Source organism: Antrostomus carolinensis, unplaced genomic scaffold (assembly GCF_000700745.2).
Source record: "Antrostomus carolinensis isolate BGI_N321 unplaced genomic scaffold, ASM70074v2 scaffold21451, whole genome shotgun sequence".
NCBI classification, from domain to species: Eukaryota; Metazoa; Chordata; class Aves; order Caprimulgiformes; family Caprimulgidae; genus Antrostomus; species Antrostomus carolinensis.
The window spans coordinates 2,131-27,473 of record NW_010292280.1 but is presented as its reverse complement, the minus strand read 5'-3'; the positions used below and the strand labels follow the sequence as shown (position 1 = coordinate 27,473).

Here is a 25,343-nt window from a genome sequence, read left to right as displayed (position 1 = left end):
GCATGCTTTATTCTCAAGACTGCAAGTGCAGTGTCACTGCACAGTGACACCTGTAACCACCTAGGAATGTCTTAAATATGCTCAGGAATGCACATGTTTACAGAATACACTAATAAAATGGTCAAGACACCTACAAAATATCCAGCTTCCAGAAGTGAGCCTAGACAAGAGAGAAACACTAATCAGAATGACCAAGATACAAGGAGACAATGAATCTGTGTGAATGTACACATAAATGGAATGAATGAAGAGAAAAGCCATATATTTGATGGGAAGAATAAATAATTACGGAAAAAATAAAGTACATGTTGGTATTTTGGGATAGTAGCATACACACAAGGTAGAAAAAAGAAGTCAGGTCTGCTTTTTCATACAGGAGGAGCAAGTGAACAATCAATACTCACATAACTCTGAAGTTAAACCTGCATATTATTATTGACACACATAGGATAAGGCTACAACAAAGCTTTTAGTAGGATTCAGAGAATAATATATACATGCCTCCCCCTCTCTCTAAAATACCTAAATTCACATTACCAACACACCAAAATGAAAGAAGTTCTGTTCACAATATAAATATCAGACAATAATCCATTAAAAAAATTAGCTGATAAGCTTTTCTGGAGCACCCAGTATTAACTATTCTTAAAATTAACTTTCCCATGTTCATTTCTTTTCCTGAATCCTTTCATGCAGTGTATGCCAAATGATGTGATCACCAGCAGTTATATACAGTCAGACTATAAGAAGAAATATTTTTATTTCAGAATAAAAGTTATTTACTTCAGAAAAAAACAAACCAACTGAGTTTGCATAAATGCTTCAGTTCAGAATAGGATTTAATTTTCTAATCCACAGCAGTATAATATTTCATATTAAATACTGTATGCAGTATCATCTTCTAAAATACACGTCATGGAAATATTTCTCTGGTGAAAAGGCCAAGTGTAGCAAGGTATTTTTAAGGCATTTTTAAGGCCCTAGCATCAAGATAACACTTGCATTTTAGAAGTTTTCCACTCCCTCCTCCGCTGTGAAACAAACATCTCCCCTACTTTTGGAAAGCAAGAGCAAAATAACAGAGGTGGTTTTGATGCAATGTACAGCTGACAGATGTCCTGTGAATGGTTTCTAAGGAAGATATAACCCAACGACAGCGTCCAAAAGAAAAATTTACACTATCAAAACATCCTTCTTTATTGGTAAAGGAAAAAGAAGCCACGAGGACAGATCTCATTCTGGGGACGCTTTTAAACTTTACAAACATAGCACGTAGGTCAGATTAAGAGGAGAAATATCAAAAAGCTACGACAATGTTATGAAAGGAAACTCTTACTAACAGCATCTACCCCAGAACTTTTGTATGGACAGAGGATTCATTCCCTAGATAACAAATTCAACACTTTGTACCAGCAACACAGAAAACTATCTTCACCCATTTCTGCCATTCTGACCATTTTTTGAGGCTGTTGTTTTTCTCAGAAAATTGCCCCCTGCAGGGGTGAGAATTTTCAGACCCCAATTGGTGAGTTTACCTCCTGACTCTGCAGAGAGTTTTCAGTGCTACAACACAGCAGTTGTCAATCTTCCCATCACAGATTGATGGAAAGCAGGCTGGGACATCTACGCAGACGACTTCTTGTAATGTTTACTGACTGCACAGGTGACACTAGGATACAGAATGGGAAGAGATTCCTAACAGGACTCTCCTCTCAAATTACCCATACAGCAAGGAGACTGGTTCCCTGCTAGGTAAAAATGGTTTTTACATTATTTTTTTTAAATAAACAACAAAACAAGCAATACCCTAACTTTGTGAGGTTTTGTTTGGTTTTGGTTTATTTTTTTTTAAACTGAAAAGCAAAAAATCAAGGGATACAGAGAAACTGTTGAAAAAAATGAAGCAATGAATTTGAGCTTATAAAAAAAAAAAAAACAAAACCCCAAACACCTGAACAGCAAGCTGATGTGCTTATTATCATCACAGCAAGTGAAGAGAAAGCTAAATGTCAAGCATTACTACAGATATAGGTCAGCAATTCTATTGTTAATGCCATTCAGCAGGTACCCTTGGCAGGAGGTAAAGTCACCTAATCACAATTTCAGTTGCTTAAAACAAGTTGAACTGTGTCACTCTTTTGCTACTTTGTCACTGAATAAAACTGCTGCTCAGTTAATTCATTTTAACCAAAGGAAAACAAAAAGAAAGAAAGAAAGAAAAAAATCACTTACCATTGTGATGAGAACTCTATATTTATCCAGCATTGCCTGGTTGTCATGGCATCCTGCCAGCAACTGCCAAACCTCTGCCCTTAGTGCCTCTGGAATTTTTTGCTCTTCACCAGGGTAGATAATCCATTTGGTCTCACAACAAGATTATTGTGCCTGAGAAACAATCATTTGTGTATTATACTTCAACTACACGAGTAAAAATTAAAATTTAAAAAAATTTAAAAGTTTTTCAACTTTCCAATGTTATTCTGAAAAGTAGGGTTGGCAACTAGCAACAAAAACTTCTCTTCCACTGGTTATGCTAAGTAGTATTTGTCAGATGGAAATCAAAAATTCTGCCAGGATTTACAATAAGAACCAGGGGCAAAATGTAGTGCTATCCAAATTCTCTAGGTTTGGAGAAATTACTGAAAATTAGAACAATAAACAGTTGCAGAAACTGAACTAAACTGACTAATGAGGGACAATTTATTTGAAAGAGAAAACTGTGCCATTTGTGCAGAGAATTCAACTTAAATATTTGTTCAACATGTAAATTTAGCTTAGGTTAAGAAAAGGAAATTAAAAATAACCTAAGCTGCGTAGAGAAATAAATTTTGGTAAACAAATAAAAAGCAGTTTTAAGAGTACTGACATGAAGACTGAAGTTACAGTTTGATAGTTAATGCCAAGAGTATGCTGCGAGTCCCACAAAGCACCAACACTTGCACATACCTTGGTAAAATCCCCCCATTCCACACAAACCTGCCTATCAGCTTGAGCTAGCATCTTACTGTCTGTCTGGACACCCAGCAAGAAATGGAGGAAGACAATTGCAGGATGACTTTTTTTTTAATTATTTTCCAAGACTGCATAATTAATCCTACAAAAGTTGGTATACAGACCGACATAAAGGCTGCCTTCAGACAGGTTTGATACTAAAGATGTGTGTTTTTCACAAATGAGCCCAACCAGTTAGGATAAAGTCACTGCACATGCACAAAGTTGCAGAGCTTTCAGTCACAGGTGTTTAAAAATCCTTTTTGAGCTAACAGTGTTTACTGATCCAGATTAAACCTTGCTTTGACATATCATATTTTATATAAAATATATCAATTTTCATAGCCATGCAGCAGGAAGACTGTGTGAATTGACTCTTCATTCTTTCTACTGTAGGAAGTGCTTTGCTCTGTTATTGTTCTGACCACTGTTATGTTTTTCAACTCTACTGGTAAGAGAATAGTGAGAGGAGCAGTTTAGCCAACTGTTAGCAAGCTGTGATTAAATTAAATAGCCTGCAGTTTGACCCTCGATTTGAAGTAAACGTTTAGAGTACTTATTCTTTCAAACAGGTCATTAAGATGTGAGCAGTTTACCACCACTCTTTAAATTCAACAGCTTCTCTACATAAATTTCTTTTTCCTATACTCAGAGAATGATATCCCCATTTTTCCAAATTACTTGAGAATTAAAAAAAATTGTGGGATTATATAATGCCCTTATTCTTTTAAACACAATAATTATTGTAAATTTTAAATGTGTAGTGCAATACAAGTAATTTTAAAACTTTATCATTCAGTTAATTAAAACCCAACTAGACCTTTTTCTCTTTTTCAGTACACTTTGCACTTAAGTGACATTAGACTAGTGGTCTTGTAATGGGAAAAAGCTAGAAAGAAAAAACAATATTCACTGAAATATTAAACGGATTTTATAATCTAAGAGGTTACAAAATTATAAAATGTACATTCAGGAATAAATAACTAAAATACACCAGAAACTTAAAGCTCAAATAGTGTGAAAATGAAGCATTCATAGCACACAAATCAGATGAGTTTGGTTAGTATGTGGATTTGGAAGGGGACCTACAAGAAAGCTGGGGAGGGACTTTTCATAAGGCCAATTAATGACAAAACAAGGGGAAATGGGTTTAAGCTGAAAGAGGGGAGGTTTAGATTAGATATTAGGAAGAAGTTCTTCACTGTGAGGGTGGTCAGACACTGGCCCAGGTTGCCCAGAGAAGCTGTGGCTGCTCCTCCCTGGAAGTGTTGAAGGCCAGGTTGGATGAGGCTTTGAGCAACCTGGTCTAGTGGAAGGTGTCCCTGCTGATGGCAGGGGGGTTGGAACTGGATGAGCTTTAAGGTCCCTTCCAATCCTAACCATTCTATGATGATTCTATGATGATTCTATGATATGTATGACATCTGAAACACAGGAGGCCTTCTCTGAGGACTCAGCAAGCAAATAAAATAAAAGGAACAGCTAAAAAGGTGCATTCCCATATAAATGTAACAGGGAAATTTTCAGCGACACTAAGAAAACAATCCAAATAACTTATGGCAACACCCAACAGAGAAGGACATTCCGTGCCATAAAACCACCCTTACTACTGAACATATCCACAGCTGAGAATTAAGCACACTACAGCACACCAGATTTCACTGGATTTGTCATCTATTTAGATAGTTTTATGGTGGAGGTAATACTTTAGCGACATTAGTCCATTCAGTAAAGCATAACTCTAATAGATAACTTCTCAATTTCTGCATAACTGTTTGGGAATCAGCTTGTTCATTAATAATCCTTGCTCTGTATTCTACAATAATGGACAAATACACGTCTTTTCCCTCCTCTGCATAAAGGCCCAGGCACCTTCCATTCCTGAACACTTTGACACCTGCTTGGCCAGACTGTAACAGAAACAAGCGTAAAATAAAAGCTTGTCTTATTCCAGTCTTTATTCTTTAGCACATGGGAAAAAAAATGGGTCATTCATGGATGCTGACATCTTTAATTTGTTACAACGTGCTGTAATTCCCCTGCACAAAATTCAAAGACATAATTTTAAAACATCAAAGAGCAAGGATACAGAACAGCAATGCACAGCCTGTGCTCCAACTTGGCAAACAAATATTTCTGATCAAAGACTACTATTGACCATTACTACTTTTTATAAAAAAAAACCCCAAAAAAACACATCAGAAATAATTAAATACTAAACTAGCTCAGCTTGCAAGAACAACTTTAATGCTGAGGATACAGTAAATAGTAAAATAAATTAAAAGTTATTCCATTAGTTTCTGACTGTTTATCTTTTTGGTAAATGATCTTATTCCTGTTTATATGTTTGAAGGAGACTGGAGCAATGTTTCTGCTGAGTCAGTCCGTTAGGTTACAGTGACATTTTAATGAAATGACAAGAAGCAACTAAAGTGCAAGAAATTTTTCATCTAAGAGACAAATCAGCACAGCAGTTCTCCGAGTGGAAATGTTAATTTGTGTTTGTTTACTTTTTTTACAATTGCACAGATATTCCACTGGCGTGTGCTGCAGTTTTCAACACACTACAAGATTTTATTTCAATCTATTTTTAGTTTTCAAATTGTTAACGTTTTTCATCTGTTACTCCTTCCAAGTTTTGTTCTCCAAATGTAACATAAGGCTACTGAAGTATTTTATATACTCCAATTTACCTCCAAAGGTAACATTGCTTGAGACACTCCTAGGGAAAATGTTTGCTAGTGCCAGTCTTCAAGCTGGCAGGGATCTCCTATTTCTCACCCCATTTTTAACTGAGGTGGTTTAACTACTACATGATTCCCTGAGTTGACCGTGTAAGTTACATTAGGACTTCAAAACAGTTTACTCTGAAAGTCTTAAATGTTTTGTCTCATTGAATAGAATACTTGAGGAACCTGAAGAAACAGCTGGTTACATGAAAACTGAGAGAATGAGCTGTGGGAGGTTCTTTACTTCAGCATGCTTACCCACAGGAGTCCAGATATTTGTCAAGGGCAAAAGTTAAAACTAAAACGATCAACTGACAGATTAATTAAAAAAAATAAAAATATGTTTTTTTAAAAATAAGAAAAGTAGCATCTTCCAATGCAAATGCAATGTAGATTGAAACAAACAGTCCTTTAAGGACTCAGGATGGCTTTCCTCATTGGCTTTGAGGTGCCAGATATAAAATTGCAAACAATTTATGAACTCTCTCTTGGGATGTCCTTTAGAACAGGCTTTGGAAAGTCCTGAACAGCTCCAGAGCAGATTTGTTTACAGCCCGTTCAGGCTGTACAGACACTTCTGAATAGGGATCAACTGACTTCCACACTTCTCCTTAGTATTTTCTTAATCATTCTGAGGGTCCATAGGCAGAACATCTGTACAATCATTCCATTAAATATTTGTGCTACCCCAAAAAGATCTTTCATTAAGGTCAGAAACTTGGATGACAAAATAGTTAGAAACAAGCAGGAGGGAAGTGTTCTGTTAAGCTCAATAAAATCTTGTGAAGTCTCATTTTGGTAACCTGTGCATGAGATCTCCATTAAAGAGGAGGTCAGCAGCAGGAAACTGTGTTTCTCCAAAGCTACAAAGTGCCTAAGTAAAGGGAGGAATTGCCCAAATAAATCCTTAAAATGTTTTTCAGTTCTCTTTTTGGATTTATAAAAGGAAACTTTGCCAATTCCAGACTAAGGACCCCCTGATTGTTTTTGTCTCTGGTAGCAGGAGCTATTACTTACAAAGGGAAAATGAAGTAAGTGGTTCTGGCATTTGCTAATAGTGTAAGGTCTCTCAGAGGTAGCAAATACACAGACTTTTTTCCCTCTCTTGGCAAAGTATACACTGCTACTGAAGCACTTAATTAAACCACAGAAATAACAGTGTTTGGAACATACTCTGGGCTTACAAATAGTCTTCATCTTACTCTCCAACAGAAACAGTTTCAGTGAGGATCACTGTCTTTCTAGAATTCCTTTTCAAGTGCTTACATATAGCACATTAAATAAAAAGAAAATGAAAAAAGAGTGCTTCTGAACAAATCAATCCATTAAATGTATGTCAGCTAGCACAAATGGCTCAGAGAGAACAGACTGGAGTTGCTCTGTCTCTTCTATCCCAGCACTGAGAGGCACTGGGTTTCATGACAGCTTGACATCCAGCCCCAAGGAACACAGGTGGCCAGAAAGTTCTGCATTTGAAAATTCTCACCTGCAGCGTGAGCACTCACAGACAAATTCTCAAACATTGAACAAAACAGGACATTTGCAGACGCTTTGGGTGAGATCTGACAAATAACTGCAAATTAAAATAACAGGATTTACCACTCCCTTTTAAACTAGGTTTAAAAAACCCCACACTTCAATGTGTTTTTTTATTTCAGTTTTTAAACTATGTAAGCTGAAGAATTTCAAACCTCCTGCTCAAGAGCAAATAGTCTCATAAAACAAAGAAAAGGTTAGTACTTAAAATCTAAATTTAAGAAATGAAGCATTACCATCTGCCCAGTAATTCTCCCCAGGAATACAAAATCTTCTCAGGACAATCCTTTGACACATCACCAGTGCCACTGGAGAGTTCATTATCACTCTCTGCAAAAAGAAAAAATAAAAAAAAGGAAAAAAAAACAACACAAAAAAACAAAAGCATGCAGATTTACCAAAGAGAACAGACATCAAAGTTGCATACATAGAGGTCTCAGACAAATTCTTCTCACATATCAGTTTAAAAACCACAAAATGACATAGAAAATATTAGTGGAACCATAAAGAATGTCTAGCAGACTTGACAAAACAAGTGTATTAATAAAGTTACCATAAAGTTTAAGAGAACAAAACTAGGGAATAATTCCCAGCACTGTTATAGAAAAAGGGCTGGGATCTAGAAAAGCATTATGTGAGAAAAGAGTCAAGGCTGTTAACTATCCCTTCAATGAAATTTCACAATGCAGTATTACCTAAAAGTCTCATCTGCTCCAGGCTTCACAGAAAGAGAACTCTCTTTTAAAGCAGAGTAGATACTGCTCCTTCATTACACTGCATCCCTTATGTGCCACACTGCTCTCATGTAGATCTTGAGATCTCTCTGATCTCAAGAAGCCTACTCAGAGCCACAAAGTTGGGGGTTTTTTTACTGAAACAAGTTCATGGAAGAGCAGCAAAAAGACACTGTGACATTAAAGGTCATATTGCATGGAACAGAAGAGAATGCTTCAAATGGAAAAGAAACCTTGTAAGTATTAAGAATAAAACACAAAGGGATGTATGTCATTATATGACTAATACACAAAACTAGAGGGGATAATGTGAGGCTGGGATAGTGAGCTCAAATAATCACCCATTCCAAGTTACTATCGAATTTGCAAGTGTCTGATGCGTCTGTGCAGCTGTCCACAGCACGGTGAACAGTCTCTCTTTAGAGTATCTCCTCACATGAACGTGGTTTTGCAGCTATTTGGATTTTTTCCAGTTTTACCTGAATAAAGTTCTGCTAAAAATTAAATGTGAGTACAACAGCCACAAATGTTGACAGGGCTCCAATTGTCAGCACCTCTACTATGAAACACAACCTAAAAAGAGACACCACAACAGCCTCATTATCCTTAGAGGCCTCAGAGTCTTTGTCCTTTTAATTCTAATTTCAATTACATGTTTCTAATTCACAGACTCAGCAATTACCAAACACAAGTCATTAATAAAAATGTCCTCAGTGCTTGAATTTGACAATGAACTGCGAGGACAAAGATAGCATATACGATATTTCAGGGACAATTAACAGCAAAAATGCTGCCCTGAGAAAAGAGAGAAGCATATCAGGAATATCTTTGTCTTTAAAAATTGAATGTTACATTAGTGAAACCCTTTAGCTCAGAACCTGTTTGTACAGCTTGACAGGTCCTAAAATACAAGGCCAAACTGCATTTAAAAACCTCCCCTTAGAATTAAAAAACAAAACAAAACAAACACCCACACTCATCATAAATCTACAGGAAACTTGATTTCAAGGTTTTCCAATCTTTTGCATACATTCACTAGATCCAAAGATGGAAATATGAAGATCCAAACCCCTCAAATTTATCATTTTAACTAAAATTTGATACCACTACAAAAAGCTTCCCAGTAACACAAATAATCCATTAAGTTCCAGTGGAAGAAATGTATTTGAAGACTCGACTTCCTTTTCAATTTCAAATTACCAAAAATACTGTAAAGGCAAATCTCCTCATGTACCATCCAGGCCTGGTAGTAACTAAAAAAAAAGTTAAGTTAAAGCAATTAAATGTATCATATGTTAAAAATTCTCTCCTGTCCTGATTTGCCTAAACGCAAATGCAGATCATCTTCTTCCTCTGGAAACGAGGAAAAATAATTTGGAGGAAACCTTCTCTAGACTGAGCACATTGGCCCTTCAGAGACACAAGGTACATGTTAAGGGGACAGGTACATAACAAGAAACCTGGCTTACACCAGAAATTTATCCTAAACCACAATTTCAGAAAGGTTTCATGCACTGAAGGTAAAGAAAGACAATTTAGCACAGAATTCTGAAAGGAGATATTTGAATTACATTGGAGAGACTGAAGAGCTACAGGGCATCTCTACAAGAGTTACTGGTGAAAATACACACAAATAAATCTTGCAGTCTGAAACAAAATCTGATAAAGATGAATAAACAAATCCCCAACCAGATCAAAACATTTCAAAATGAAGCTAGGCTGAATACTTTCAGGAACAAAGCACAGTAGTCACTATCTGATCCAAACCTGAGCTTGCCAAGGAATACCAACATCAGACAAAAGAAACAAATCCCTTCTTTCCTCACTAGGCTGCTATTCCATGCAAAATTCTTCGAAGTCCTTAAGGGGATCAGTGTTACATAGCTCAGGTATTCCAGAAAGATAGATCACAAAGCTACAGTGCTTCAGCCCTGAAAATTCTTTCATCTGGAAGGCTTAACAGTATTTGAAATGTATTATTCAGTTATATGTCAGAAAAAATCACAATCCTTAATTAGAAATGCCATATGCTCCCTTTCAAAAGACGCTAACGTCAAACTTCAAAATAGAACAGGGCAAAGGAGAGAGAATAAACAGCTTTAAAAATCTCCAATTTGTTTCCATTCTAAAGACTATTCACATATTCTAACCTGCTAACCTGTGTAAGCACTTAGATATTAAAAAAAAAGGAGGAAAAAAGAAAGAGGCTGTGGGAGGGATATTCACCTGTAGATGCTCTTCTCTGAGGTCTGCTTTTATACATTTTTTTCCCCACATTCTATAGCATCCACAAGCCAGCAGCATTAGCCAGAGAATGAATTTATCCACCCTTATCCTGCAGGGAATGCCACAGATCCCTCCCTCTAAATGTACCACATACTTCCCCCTTCCTCCTTTATTTGCCCTGACCTCTCAGAGACGATCAGCTGGACAAGGGAACACACTCCTCATCAGAAGTGGAGGAGGACAGGAGACATCTCAAGGGAGCAAACCTTTGGGGCTCAGTTTAAATGTGCACACGCACAGACAGCCTGTAAGAATGCTCACAGACAACAGCAAGCCTCTCGGGGATTTTATTTATTCGTTGCTTTTAAACTGCAATGTGATTTACAAAATTCATTAAAAACCTCACTTTGTGAATGCCTCATCACCCAATTCCTTGAATTCAGTCTCTGTTTAAAGCAAGCACTTCCACAGCAAGCATTGCTCTGCACAGCACCAGCATACCATCATAGAACACTCTGGGCTGTGAGAGACCTCAGGAGGTCATCTAGTCCAACCCTCTAGTCCAAGCAGCTCTAGTTAGATCAGGTCACCCAGGGACCTGAGTGGGAGTATAGTCTTGAACACCTTCAAGAAAGAAGATTGTAGAATCTCTCTGGACAACCTGTTCCACTACTTGGCCAGGCTCATGGTTTAAAAATAAACAAAACATCCCACCAAAAACATCTTTTTATCTAACCAGAGTTTCCCAGGTTCCAACTGGTGTCTGGTGCTGTCTCTCAGAGTATCACTGTGCACCTCTGAGACGAGTCTGGCTCCACTTCCTCCGAGTCCTCTGATGTAGTAGCCGTAGACAGCAATAAGATTTTACTCTGCTCATTTTCTTCTCCAGCCTGAATCAAACTCAGTTCCCTTAATCTCTCATTGTACATCGTGTGCTCCTGCCACCTGCCAGCTTGGTGGCCTCCACTGGACTTCCTCCAGTGTGCCAATGCCTGTCTTGTACTGGGTGGAATGTTTGGTTACCGTGCTGTTTGGTACCCAAACGTGGTCTCACAGGTGCTGGACAGAGGGGATGGATCACTTCCCTGGGCCTGTGGGCTAGACCCCTGCTAACACAGCCCAGGGTGCGCTCGACCACCTTTGCTGACTTGTCTTCAACTTTCTGCCCACTGGGATCTCCAGGTGCTTTTCTCCAGAAGTCGCTTTGTGTCTGGTTAGTGTCCAGCCTGTCTTGTCACGCGAGGTGATTCTATTTCAGACCCCGGACTTTGCACTTGCCTGTGTTGAACATCACGAGGTTCCTGTCAGAGCATTTCTCCAGCCTGTCCAGACCCCTCTGAGCAGGAGCCCTGCCCTCCAGCATTATCAACCGCTCTCCGCAATTTGCTGTTGCCCACAAGCCTGCTGAGCATGCACTTGATCCCATCACACAGGTGATTAAAGACATTTAACAGCACTGATCCCAATACTGATCCCTGAAAGACACCGCTACTTGCTGGTTGCCATCTGGACTTTGCACCACTGATTGATTTTTTCATCCCAGCAGACCAGCCAACCTTTCAGCCACGTGATCTTCCACTTATCCAGTCCCTATCTCATTGATTTATTGATAAGGATGCTACAGCACACAGTGTTGGAGTCCCTGCTAAAATCAAGGTATACAGCATCCACCGCCCTTTCCGCATCCACAGCCCTGGTCACCTTGTCACAGAAAGTAATGAGGTTGCTCATGATGATCTGCCCTTCATAAATCTACACTGGCCATACCCAATGACCTTGTTTGTCTTTCATGTGTTTAGAAACTACTTTGGGGAGTATTTGCTCCATAACTGGTCCCATGGACTGAGGTTAGACTGACCTGGATCTTCCTTCAAGCCCAATGGCATTTTTCTTCTTCTTCATTTGGAGATGTGCCATTTCCATGACACAAACATGGAAGCCTGTACAGATACCATTTGGGTTGGGGGAGGATCTCTGGTTGACAGATTTTGCATATAGTCTGTTTTGTTAATATAGCTATAGGCAAACTTAAACGTGTAAAAAGTGGTCTCTTTCAAAAAATCTGCAGGGATATTGAAGAATAAACTAAAAAAGAAAGAATCTAACTGAAAAGAAGATTGGCAGCCTATTGGAGATATACATATATATAATTTTGTCCCTTTAGAAACACTCATTAAATAAATTATTCATTCCATGAGCAGACTATTCAGAATAGGGCACAAAGAGTTATATTTAATTGAAGTGGCCCAGCGCTAACATTTATTATGTAACAATATTCTACTGACTAGGCTCAATTATAACTTTTTTTCCTCTCCTTTAAAAAAGCCAGACTCCACCTTGCAGTAATACGACTGTTGGTATGAAAGACCTCTTAGCCCTTAGCAAAATAAACTATGACTCATTATTCTTGGTAAGCAGTGTTTCTCAAAGTGGCCCGTCTTCCACGTAGCAGAGGCATCTCTTTGGATTTGCTCTGAAAGGTTGTTTTTAGCAGAAAACAAAAATGGCAATAAGGTTATTTTGAGTTGGGGGGGGGGCATGTATTTGGGGTATTTTTGTTTTTTAAAGAATAAAAAAAATCAGTATTTGTAGCTGATGAAGTGCCACAGAAGACCATCCTATGCAGTAAAATAGCTGTACACATTAGGAGCTGTAACTATAAAGCCATGAGAGGCTTTGACTGTCTTCCAAGATAGCAACAGAGTGATTATGACAAGCCTTACAAGACAGCTCCACCAGGTTATCCACATTCTGACTTTCTGAAGATGACTAAAGAGAACACGGGGCCCCTGCAGATATTTGTCTAACCTAACCCTACAGACCTCCAGTTACCTCCCTCAGCAGTTCCTTCCAAGGATTTCATTACTCTTACTCTTGGACTGCAGCTCTCAGTTTGAACCTAGTTCTTCTACCTGCAATTTATGCCAAGTACTTTTTTCTCCTAAACAGAGTTGACATGAAAACAATTTCAGCATATCTCACTTGCAAAAAAAAAAATCTTGTCTTTATTCTTTCTTCTCTAAAAAACTCTGCTGCTTTCCTCAAAGGACACATTCTCCACTTATTTCTGATTTTTTCCTCCAGCTAGCCTGTATTTTTTTCTTGATGAGCAGTGTTCAAACAAAATACTGAGGCATCAAGTGTTCAAAACAGAAGAATTACACACACAATAACTCATTTGTTACAAGCAAACACCCTACAGAAAAAAAACCCAAAACAAAACCAAAAAACATACACACAGAGACACACAATCTTGGCTTCTTCTCCCCCTCATTTATTTTGATAGCACAAGGCTTTTGAGCACACAAATACAGAACGTGGAGCCCCCCTAGATGATAACTCTCTAGTATTCAACTGACAAGTTGCGCAAAGACTGTAACAAAATACTGTGAGAAACCAGCTCTGCTAGCACAGATGTCCCCCTCTCTGATCAGGTACTTAACAGACTCCTTCAAATGAGAGTAAACAACTATGTTTATTGGTATTTTCAATTTTTGGCTTGAGGAAATAGATTCCAGTTAAAAACCCTGATTCATGGCAAGGAAAACTGAGGCATTAAATATGTTGAATGTTTTTAATCTTGCTGGTTTTACAGTGAAAGAGCAGGGGGGGGGTTTTGTTTAGGCTGGGTTGTTATTCAATGGGCCTTTTTTTGCATCTTACTTTAAAAGTTTTCCTTTGAACAATACTCCTTCCTCATCCACATTTAACAGCAATTATATAGCTACAGAGCTACTTTTCCAACAGATTCAGTTCTCCTTAAAGAAATCTACTACATCACCTGAAACATGACAATACCTTAGAAATCAAACTTATTTGTCAGTAAACGAAAATGTCAAATAAGGCAGAAAACTGTACTGTAGGTTCAGAGAATTCAAGAATAAAATAAGTGAAGTACATCCTAAAACGAGTAGAAATGAGGGAATATAGCAGATACAAATGAACAGGTGGGATGTGAGCACTGATGTGAAAAAGAAAAAATGATTTTTAATGAGTTTTAATTGAGAAGCTGTTACAAGTGAAATAAAGAGTAGGTGGAACTGAAAAATAATATAGTTGGAGCAGCCTGAAGGAGAAGGAAATTAGGTCATGAAGACAGGTGGGAATAGAATTGGAATACTTCAAAAATGAGAAGTTTGATTTTTATGTTGGAGAAGAACAAAAATGAAGGGGGAGCTGAAGTTGGCAGCATATTATCAGGGCAAGAAGATATAGACGTTACTGACACGGAATCATTCCATACATGCTAGATAAAAGAGGATCATGACAAAGGCCACCAAAAAAAGCAAGTTTCCATTTATAAGGCAACAGGAAATTATAGAGCATGAACTATAGTTTTGCTAGGAAAGACAAGAGTGAAACAAAGTTTAAGTCATGAAATTCATTCTAGTATTAAATAAGGTAGATTTTCAGAAAGGTTCAACTTTTCAGTGCATTACAGAATATTTTGGTGAAGCAAAAAATACTTCAAAATGCCTTCCTAATTATATATTTATGAAATTATAACCCCCAGTATATTTTCCGTTTTACAGGGAAGAGCAATAACCAGGAGCAGAAAAATACGGATTTATGAATATGAACAAAGATGACCTGCACTGAATTCTGCTCAGAAGAACTTTCTGTTTATGTGTAAGGCACATAATTGACTTGAAGAAAAATTAATGTGTGAGCTACTGAAGTACATAGAAAGGGATTAAAAAAGAAAAAGATAACTGAATAACTGAACTCTTCACTAAAAGCAAACTAGTAATAGCAAAAAATAGTATTTTAATTCTTATTCCTTTTTATGAATGATAAGATACACATTTTTCACTTAGACTCATTCAAGCAAAAGCTACAGCTGACAAATGTCTAAATTTTGATGACCTCACGAACAGTTTGCAAGTGTAATTGGTTCTCTATGTATCCAAAAATCTGGATCCCAAAAAACCCTATATTGGGTAAACCCTGCGGGAGGGTGGAACAGCATGTGGTCAGATGATGTCTGTCTTTCACTCACTACATAGGATAATGGTTTTCACACACGTTATAGAGAAGTCTGTGCAAAATCTCTCAAAGGATCCAACTTCTACTTTGAAACAATCCTGTTGGCTGCATGAAACAACGACCCAAACTGACTTTTTCTTTTTCATACAATAAACATTTCTGCATTTCAAAACATACCTTTGTTCTGTATCACACACAGGCCCTGTATTCCTGCCATATTGAACAAGAATCACTAAAAAAACAACCCCAAAACCTTAACTGTGCATCCAAATCTGAGTGTAGAAACAAGTGCAAAGAGATGATTCTACCCTGGTACAGTGAACACACAAGCGGGCCATCGTGATATATCTGAATTTGATGTACAAATGCTTAAAGCTGAATAAAAGAGTAGAGAAAAATTACTGCTTCAGTTCAGTAGTTTTGCTCCCACACAGATGACAAAGCCAACTAAATGCTGCACAGTGGAGGTATTCTTGTAAATATAAACATCTTCCACATGTACCCTGCTGTCTGAAAACTGACATCTTTGAGAACACACAAGAAAATCACATCTGAGGTGCTGTCATAATTGTAAGGCAATGCAATTCTTTACTCTGTATTAGTAATTTACAAATATGTAGATTAGCAACTACTGCCATTTTCGATATAACCAAATGCAAAAAAAAAAAAAGCAATCAACATTATAAACACATAAAAATGATGTCTCATCTGGCATTTACTTAAAGCACCAAGGCAGGATGCAAGGCACTTTCATTATAAAATACTTAAGACTTCACAAAATACTAGAAAGCTAATGGTCAAAACTAAAAAAAACCCACAAGAATCTCACTTTGAGGTTAATAATTATCAGTAAAAAGTCAGGGGGAACTGTTTGTTGAGAAAAATATTTTTTAATCAAGGTGGCTAAATAAGGTAATGTTTTAAATGACATAAAAAGTAAAATTATATGAGCATAGCAGAGGCAGTTTGAGGTCAGACAAAATCATGGTAGTCCTGACTGAAACCTGAAAAGATCCTCCAGCAAGAGGAAGTTCTAATTCCTAATAAGCCAACAGGATTGTAAACCCTTTTTCAAATTACTTTCAAACCACCATACTGTTTATAGGCAGACAAGGAAAAGACAACCACTACCAAAAAAAAAAGCATCCAAAACATTCAAAACAATCTGCAGCTGCTTCCAGATGAGATGCAAACACCAGTTTATGCTCATTTATTACTGAAAAATGTCTATTTTGTACCACAATCTGAAGTAATTTTATCTAAGCTATAAAAAAAGGATTGGAATCGAAGAAAGAGATTTCACCTCTGTACCCAAGGAACTGAAAACTCCCTTGATTTGTAAGTAATTTTTCCCATCATTCTGCAAGAACAAACCAGAGTTGCTGTCAGATTTCCCTGGAGTCTTCACGAACCGCAGGCCAGAATTACAGAATTGTATTTTGCCTTGAACTTCACAAAGTCACCGTGAGCAACAGATTTTTACCAAAGAGAAAATCCCCACCTACAATGTGTTCCCAGAGGCACCTTGCAGGAGTGGCTTCTGGACACTGGAGAGGAAGAGGGGAATGTAGTAACTCAGACTAAGTCACAGTCATTTCTTGAGGGCCCAGCTTACAAGTGAATGCCAACAGCCATTTGGGTTACAGGACAGGAAAGAACTCGAGCCCCAGCCAGGTGACCTTTCCTGTCCCTCCACCTCCTTATAAACGTGGAACAGAAACAACCTTAAAATTCTCAGATTTTCCATTTCATTTCCAACCCTGCAATTTCATTAAATATTTCTGTAACCCACAGAAGTGCTTCAAATGTAAAACATTTCAAATACTTGCCTTGGAACAGAAAGGCCATACTTGCATGAAAAAATTTAAATACAACCGTAATTGTCAACAAAAACTTCCATCATTCAGGGCATATTTAAAAAAGCAGTCTTCTCCTGTGTTTTTTATATACTAAAGAAGGGATCATACTCTTTCTGGCAGCACAATAACAGCTGCAAAAGTCAATTGAGTGCACTTTTAATAACAAAAGGAAACTCATAAGGCATTAAAATAATCTAATGCAAGAGAATGGATGGTTAGTGGAGTCCATAAAATGACATCAAGCTCATCAGGAATATTTTTATTTGGAAGCTATAGATCTGCATTCTTCAGAAGTGCTGGTATTTTAAAACTTAGGGAGCTGCAGCAAAGGGCTCTTGTCTGAAGACAGCCACTGGCCAAATGACCTCATGAATTGAGGGATTATAAAGTTTTAGTTCATTTTTATGAAGACAGTAGAAAGACCCCAATACAGACTTAACTGATCTTGTTTAGGACCCACCAACATTACTGCATCAGATTAATAACAAACAGTTCCTATGAATTAAATGAAGCTATTTTTAATGTGGATAAAAATGCAGAGTTGACTATTTCCACACTACTAATGTCATTCTCACTCAGTCATCCTCATTTGTTCACACTATCCCTCATTGTAAACCCCTATTTTAGCACAAAATACTCTCAATAGCTCTGTTAACTCCTAAAACATCACCTCCTCTACTCCTTTGCTTATTTGAATCCTAAAAACAGGCTCTACCCACCCACAACATTCGACACAGTGTCCTAATCTAGTCTGGCTGATCATCTCTGATCATTTAGTACTGCGCACTCCTTACCTACTGTGCACACCATCTTTTTGTGCCGTCCAATACACCACACTCTGATTTCTTTGAAGCTTTCAGGGTCCTCTATCATTTCATTTCTATTTTCATTGACAAATTTCACCATGTCCACACTGAATTTCCACACCTCTTACGTTAATTTTTCTCTTGTATAATATCTCTTTCCTTTTGTTCTTAGAGTTAAGACAGAACACAGAGATAAAGCTTTACCCTCTTCAGTTTATTTCTTCTCTTTTGCTGCCCTTTCTTACCTCTACAGCTTCATAGCTACCTATAATTTCCTCTCATTAAAGGCCAATAATTAATCACCAAACACATTTCAATAGGATTCATTTGGTTTAAGTCCACTGTTTACGGATCAGTATTCACTATGCTGTCAACTACGTCCCAGCTGTCAGCGAAGTAAAACCTAAACCATCAAGAAATCTATTGTTGCAGTAAATAAAACACAAACCCAAACTGTACTGCATTCCTGGAAGTCATCTGAGAGTGTTCCAGAGGCAATCTACAACTCATACTTGGAAACTTCTTTTTGGAGACCTGGCAGGCATGTTATCTTTTACCTGTCATGAATCACCTGCTTCAGGATGTCTGCTGAACATCCCACGTTTACTCTGCATGCAATTTATGGACTGGAACAAGAGCCAGTAACCAGACACCTGAGACAACATAAAACTCCAGCAAAAAAAAAAAATCTTCAACTCACAATCTGTTTAAAAACTATTTTCTGTTTTAAACAGAATTGTTCCCACTAACAGTGATCCTTAACCTTCTAACATTATTTGGACTCAAGAAGAAACTCAAATGGAGTTACCTAGTATTCTGCTGAAGTGTTGTATTATTGTTTAAAAAGACAAAAAGAAAAAATTAAAATATTAGAGCCAAAAGGAATCATTTCATGTATGGTCTCAGCAAGCACTGCTGCCAAAATAAGACGACCTGTTCTTCCCCTTCACCTTGTTATTTGTTCCTAGGACTACATTCTCCTTGCGAATGCTGCTGCTGGAAAGCAATTTTCTCCAATCCTTAGGCTCACACATGCAGCCAGCTACTTCATCCTGCCACAGAATGACACTGCAATAAAAATGCTCTGTGCATCTCGGTCTTCCTTGACTAATGCAATATACAAACCATCCCTTCTGTATGTGTTCTCACTGACTCTTCGTGCTCCAAAAAGGAGAAAGGTCAGTGCAATCAGTTGTGCTCTGCACCTGGTTATAAGGTTCTACTAAAAATTAAATATTAACAGTGAACTCTTCTGCTTATTGATAAAAACTGACATATAAATTTTATTTGAAACTTTTTCAGGAAGTGTAAGAATTTCCTCATTATATATTTTAATCGTTTAAAATGATATTCTGAATTTAACAGAAAACTTCTTATTGAGGAGTGTACTTTACATTCTAGGTTTTGACAAGAAATCATTAACATTAATTATATTTTAAAAATTATTATCTCCAAAGCAAAGAACCTTAGATGACTGGCTTGCCAGAAATATCTATTAATAATTAAAAAAGAAGTGAGGTTGATGTGAAGGATCTCTAAGTAGCTATTGCATAATCTTTGCAAAGATCTTAATTTTTTTATATAGCTGTTCAGATGAAAAATAAAGCTAAAATGAGAAAAGAATATTAAAAGCTAACAATGTTATTTAGGAAATATATTATCTCAATTTCCTACAAGCAGTTGCTGCACATTTGAAAGAGACTATGCCTAACACTAGTACAGTAATTATTTTAAATCATTATTGGGAGGGGGGGTGGGAATCATGTTTGGCCTTTCATTAAAGCAAAAAGAACAAGAATATTGAAAAAAATGCCTTTCTTATGAACATCTTTATTTGTATACTCATGACAAGACATCCCAGGGAGCCGTGAGCATGCACACACACACACAGAGTACACAGAAATCAGGTAAGGTGCAAAGGAGGCATGCATTCCTACAGCATTACACAGAGGGAACTGCAAGGTATAGTACTTCTGAAGTACATTAAGTCATATTCTGTGGGCATGGAGAATATATATGAGCATATAGGGGAAAAAAAGAGAACAGATAATAATCCTCAATATCTGCAATGGGAACACCAGCCTCTGGCCTATGAAATAGTAAAGTCCTTATAATGCACACCTGCCCTAGTCAGGTTGCAAGCAGAAAAAATACTATATGGCCACATAGCCACCATCCTTAACATTAGAGAAAAGAAAAAGCTTTCTTCCAAGGCTAAGACAAGAGATTGTAAACTCAAGGAGTTTTTTTTTTCCATCATCATAATTAGTACCCTGAAAAGAAAAAGAAAGAAAAAGAATGAAGAGATTAATTTAGAACAACTGCAAATGACTCATTTAACCTGCATATCCACCAGGATAGATAACTTCTAGGCAGATAACTCTAAATGCAGTTTCCATGAGAACAGAGTCACATCATGATATTTTTAATGTCTTCTCTTAGGAAGGAATCTACATTTAAAATACAGAAACTAGCATTAGGAAGCTAAACAAAAGTTAAACTTAGGTTCACACCCCAGTGGAATACTTTTACTCTCTAATAACATAAAAACCATTCCACAGTAGTACCAAGAGGACAATATCAACATTATTACTAATTGTGCTACATTCATCAAATTCTGGAACAGTGCTTTACTCTTCCCAGGAAGAAGCAATTAAAAAAAATTCAAGTAATTACTTAAACCCTACCCTATCAAACAAGCTCCAGAAAACATTCTGAGTGTACAACTCAAACATCCAGCAAGGAAAAGAACACCCACAGATGTTGAACTATAACCGCAAGACCTAAAGGTCAAACCTGAAATAATTCCTGCTCTGAACAGTAAAGCAATCCCAAATACCAATTAAATAGAAAAGCTCCTCCAGAGAAAACAGTATTTTTACTATTCAGAAGAGGTACGTGATACAAAGGAGGGAACAACAGCGATAGGCAATGCCCATCCTGCTCCTTCCTAGGAATCAGGAGAAGGTTCTCCATTCAAAGACCACTTGGCCATGGGTTCTGTAAGCCTGGTGTCACCTGGGAGAGGTGGAGGTTTTTTCTTTGTAACTGGAAGAGAGTAACCGTACCTGCCTGTTCCTGACAAAGTTAAAACACAGGGATCTGATTCGTACTGCATGAACTAATCCCCAACTACTTACCTAAAAGTAAGAGTCAAGAAGGAATTTTTCCACTGTAATAAGTGAGACTTTTTATAGGACTGACAGAACAATGCCAGAAATCTGAAGAATAACTTTGTAAAACCATCGTGAGTTCTGGTAAGTCAGATATCCAGATCAAAAATGGCAGGTAGAAAGCCTATTCTGAATGCTGCAAGCTAACCCTGAGCGTACCAAGAGATGACAGGAGGCCAAGGGCCTCCAAAAAAAAAAAACCCAAACAAACCCCAAATGAAAAAAACAAAATTATAAAACCACTAGTGGGAAAGACACTGAGGAACTGTTATCTTTGGAAGGGGCAGGCAAATATGCTGTGTCCAGGAACAGCAGCAATCCCCAACTTGATCCCCAACTGACCCAGGCTTTGATAAGCCCTAGTTACAAATGAAGGAAAACAAACCCGATGCTAAGCAGACAGTTGAGGGGTGTGGGAGCTCCCCCCATGAATCTGTCTGGGATTTTTTTGTTTTTCTTTACAAACAGGCATTTAAAGCCCATTCTAATGCTGCCCTTTAGCAGCACATGCAAGGCAAAGGGCTTCTGATGAGAAGAAAATCCCTCTAGAAAAGGTATTCTGTCTCGTTAGCAGAGAACAAATGCAGCAGTAACACATTTAAAAGCACACAGAAAAATGGACATGTGTTTGCTGCTGCTGGGAGAACTCTGAATAATGGGCTAGAACAAATGCCACTGCTAAAGAACTGCTGCTAGTAGAAAATGATCTTTTTTGTCAAAAACAGTTGTATTTTTAATAGATGCAAATAGGAAGAATTGAATGAGTAAATTAACAGCAGAAATACAACAGTACTATCTGTGGGAACTGTAAGTGCTCATTTATTCTTACCTTCTTCTGCCTCATCTTCCTGGGATGACACAGGCCCTCCTCCACTTGTTGGGCTGGCCAATTCTTCCTCTCTTGCAGATTCTCTTTGTAGGCTGACAACTTCATAAATGGCATCACCAGCGCTTGTGTGGCTTTTCCCTTCAGACTAAAACAAAATATGTGCATGTATTAGGTCCCAGCTGTTGATAAATACAGTTCTAATAGTATGCCAAAACCAAACACACATAAACAAGTCTCCTATCAAGGCTAAACAACAGTACCAGCAAGACTCTCCCAGATTTCTTTGCAATGGCATACACAGACTGGCAGTAATTGACAACTCTGTTTCTCTTTCAGTTTTATAGGTAGAAAATACAAATAAAACTGCATTATTTCCAAAGCTGCCTCTTAACAACCATTTTAAGTACTGTTCAGAAAGCTTTCCAATATTTAAATATAGCTATACTGAGATGAGGTCAAAGAGAAAGTGCAGGAAACAAAAAGAGGAGAGAACAGGAAAAATCCTGGAGTAACTGACATCACAGGAACAAGAATCAAATGCCTTGGGGAGGGGGAAACTAATGGTAAGAGTTTTTAGTAGGTAAAGACAAGACTGCAGAAGAAACAAAACCTCATGCTTTTTGAAAGTCATAAATTGTGAAAAGCCCCTTCTAGGGCTTTACTCATTAAGAAACCAGAATAAAAATCACCTTTCTTCCAGAGATTATAACTTGTAATATATCCCTTTCCATAGGGAAGTGTATTGGCTGCAACTCACTGTAAAATTGGTGCTTGTAGCCTAAGCTTTATTTATTTCTTACCTTTATATATATATATATTTGTGTGTATCTGTGTACGTGTCTCTATTGTGCACACATGTATATATCACGTTATGTCTGTCAATCTAACAGTTAAATTAGCCTGGAAATTTGAGTGTGGTACCTGTAACAATATATACATTTGAGGTCAGAATATTTTCAATGTAAAGCATTTTGTTCTGTAAAAGCAGTTTTTCTCCCAGATCTGTCTCTTTAGGAATTTGGTAACGTTCAATGTAAAGTACCACAAAAGTTGAGGGGCAAAAGGAAGTTGTTCGTTTTCTTTTTACTTTAAGCTGGAAAAGTTCAGAGTTTATTCTAAGTCTTTCATGTTCAATCAACTTCTACATGAAAATTCAGTTAGTTACCCATACTTTAAGCACTGGATACAAGCTTGCAAGTTTTAAAACAGGAGTATTAGTTTCTCCTCTGAGTTACAGTTCTGAACACAATTATCCTTCAGTGACATGCAGGGATTAATATATTTGTAGGGAATCGTATAAAACTGCAAACTAATAATTGTATTAAATGAACCAGCCCAAAATTTTGTGCTATTTTGTCCTTTGTGCATCTTGCATAATCAGTTAAAATAATTTTTGAACATATTAAAACATCAAATTAACCATGGAAAAGAAAAAGAACGTCATTTCAGTTAGAGAGTACTCAGTTTGTTTCAAAACCAACATTATTATTATGAAGTTAGAAGATTCCATGACACCTTTGCTGGGAATGCACATGAACTGCTGAGCAGCACTTGCAATTTCAACCAACTGCTGAAATTATGCAGATGAGCAGCTTAAACAGGGACTCCTTGGACTGACACAATATAAATAATTCTAAACAGAAAAAACTTTCCTACTGTATTTTAGATTAATTGCTCCGATCGCTTCCTTTAAAGCCGATATGTCCTGGAAGCAGCAACTCCAATTATCAGCCAGTTTTGCTGACTGAGCTTCTCATGAAATCAGTTTAATGAACTTCAGGGTTCAGGCATAAATATCCTGCATTTTGTAACATTTAGCAGGATGATATTAGAGCCATTATCCCTGTTTTATTCTCATACAATACCATTACCAAGTAATTACAAAGTACTTGGGTAAATCAATCGAGTATCGAAGTCACTAATATCCATCACTATCGATAGCTTTTATTTTTGAGAGAGTAAACCATGAGGTACTGTGGATTTTGTATGTGACAAGAATTACAAGCCTTCAGCTCCTTGCACACATTCTGGTTAACTGCAAGACCCATCTCTATAAAATGCAAATAATTGGGTTATTTGTTTTTTCTGAAGCACGAATTTGCTGTCTCCAGGAATCCACCTGTATAAGGACCATGTTCTAACGATGGAAACGTGAATGAGTAACACAGCAAGACAGACAGACAGACAGACAGAACAACCCTAAATCACTCAAACAGCAACTGGCACTTCTGTCATTCCTCACATCTGACTGCACCTCACCAACCTGGGCTCAGGCTATTAAATCTATCTGAAATCCTTCCTCAGAAGAGTTCCACTTTTTCTCTGCCCATGCAGGCAGGTGCCATTTACCCCTTGCAGGAAAAGGCCATTTCACTGCTTCCTTTTGGAACATCAGTAACAGATGTTTCCTCACTGGAATGGGCAACCTTGCTGAGACAGCTCAAATCCAATGTTTCCTGCCAAGGGCTCTGCATGCTGGAATTTGGAACTGGCCAGGCTGCACGCATGAAGATCTCACCCACAGTCAAACACGCGACGTTTGCACAATGACCGATAGCATTATTGTCACCATTTCACATCAGCAGAAAATTACACCACAGGATTCATTGTCTCACACAGAGAATCCATCTATCTTGGGAGCTGAGGTTTTTTGTATTGATCCACTATTACATTCCCTAGAATCTACTTCAGCTCAACTGCTTTCCCCAAAAGTTCACACATCGCTGATCCCAATGCCATCTGCACAGTTATTTTCCAAGGAGTAAGAATGCCCTGAGGTACAGCACCTTACAGAGGTATCTGCAGGAACAGCTACCGCCATACAAACTGTCCAGCTGATAACTGGCTAAATACAGACAGGTCAAACACAGACATCCTGGCATCCATAATTTGGACCTAATCTTGTAGAAAGATTACAAAGATTAAAAGCATTCCTTTCCCAAAAATCTGTAGAACAGCTCCTCAGGATTTTACAGCAGGAGGAAAGGAATGTGTTTCTTCAGGGAGGGGAGGCACATGTAATGTTGTCATATTATAAGGGGTGAGAAAGAAAAAGAAGGAAGTGTCCACATTACTCAATTAAAAACAGTACAGCTGTGATTTAAACAGAAAGTGTAACTGATTACAGACAAGTACCAAACAGCTGAGAATGTAGCATTTCCAAATGTATTTTATTTAAATTTAAAATGTAGATATTCTCAACATTTGCATATAACAGTTGGTTTTCTCAGATTTTCTTTAAATTCTAAGTTGCTGTGCTCATCTCTAGAAGAAATACAGAGACAGCACTGCATGAGATGTATTTACTCACAAAGTGTTAAACACAGCTGCCCTTTTGTCATATGATATCAACATAGCTTGTTTTTTCAGACCTATTACTGCGCTCCACAGGAAAGTAACAACTCAAATCACAGAATCCCGGACTGGTGGGGGTTGGAAGGGACCTCAGGAGATCATCCAGTCCAACCCCCCTGC

The 25,343-nt window shown here is 37.6% G+C and overlaps 1 protein-coding gene across 1 annotated transcript in view; it reads right to left on the bottom strand.

The window, feature by feature from the left end:
* Positions 1–2,232: 2,232 nt before the first annotated feature.
* The window catches only part of LOC114819023 (rab GTPase-activating protein 1-like), a gene marked incomplete at both ends in the record, with an annotated part of 24,815 nt that continues 1,704 nt past the window's right edge, over positions 2,233–25,343 (bottom strand). The window contains 4 exon segments of the mRNA XM_029087204.1: positions 2,233–2,331; positions 2,334–2,385; positions 7,493–7,586; positions 21,870–22,014. Of these exon segments, the coding sequence (XP_028943037.1) occupies positions 2,233–2,331; positions 2,334–2,385; positions 7,493–7,586; positions 21,870–22,014 (390 nt within the window).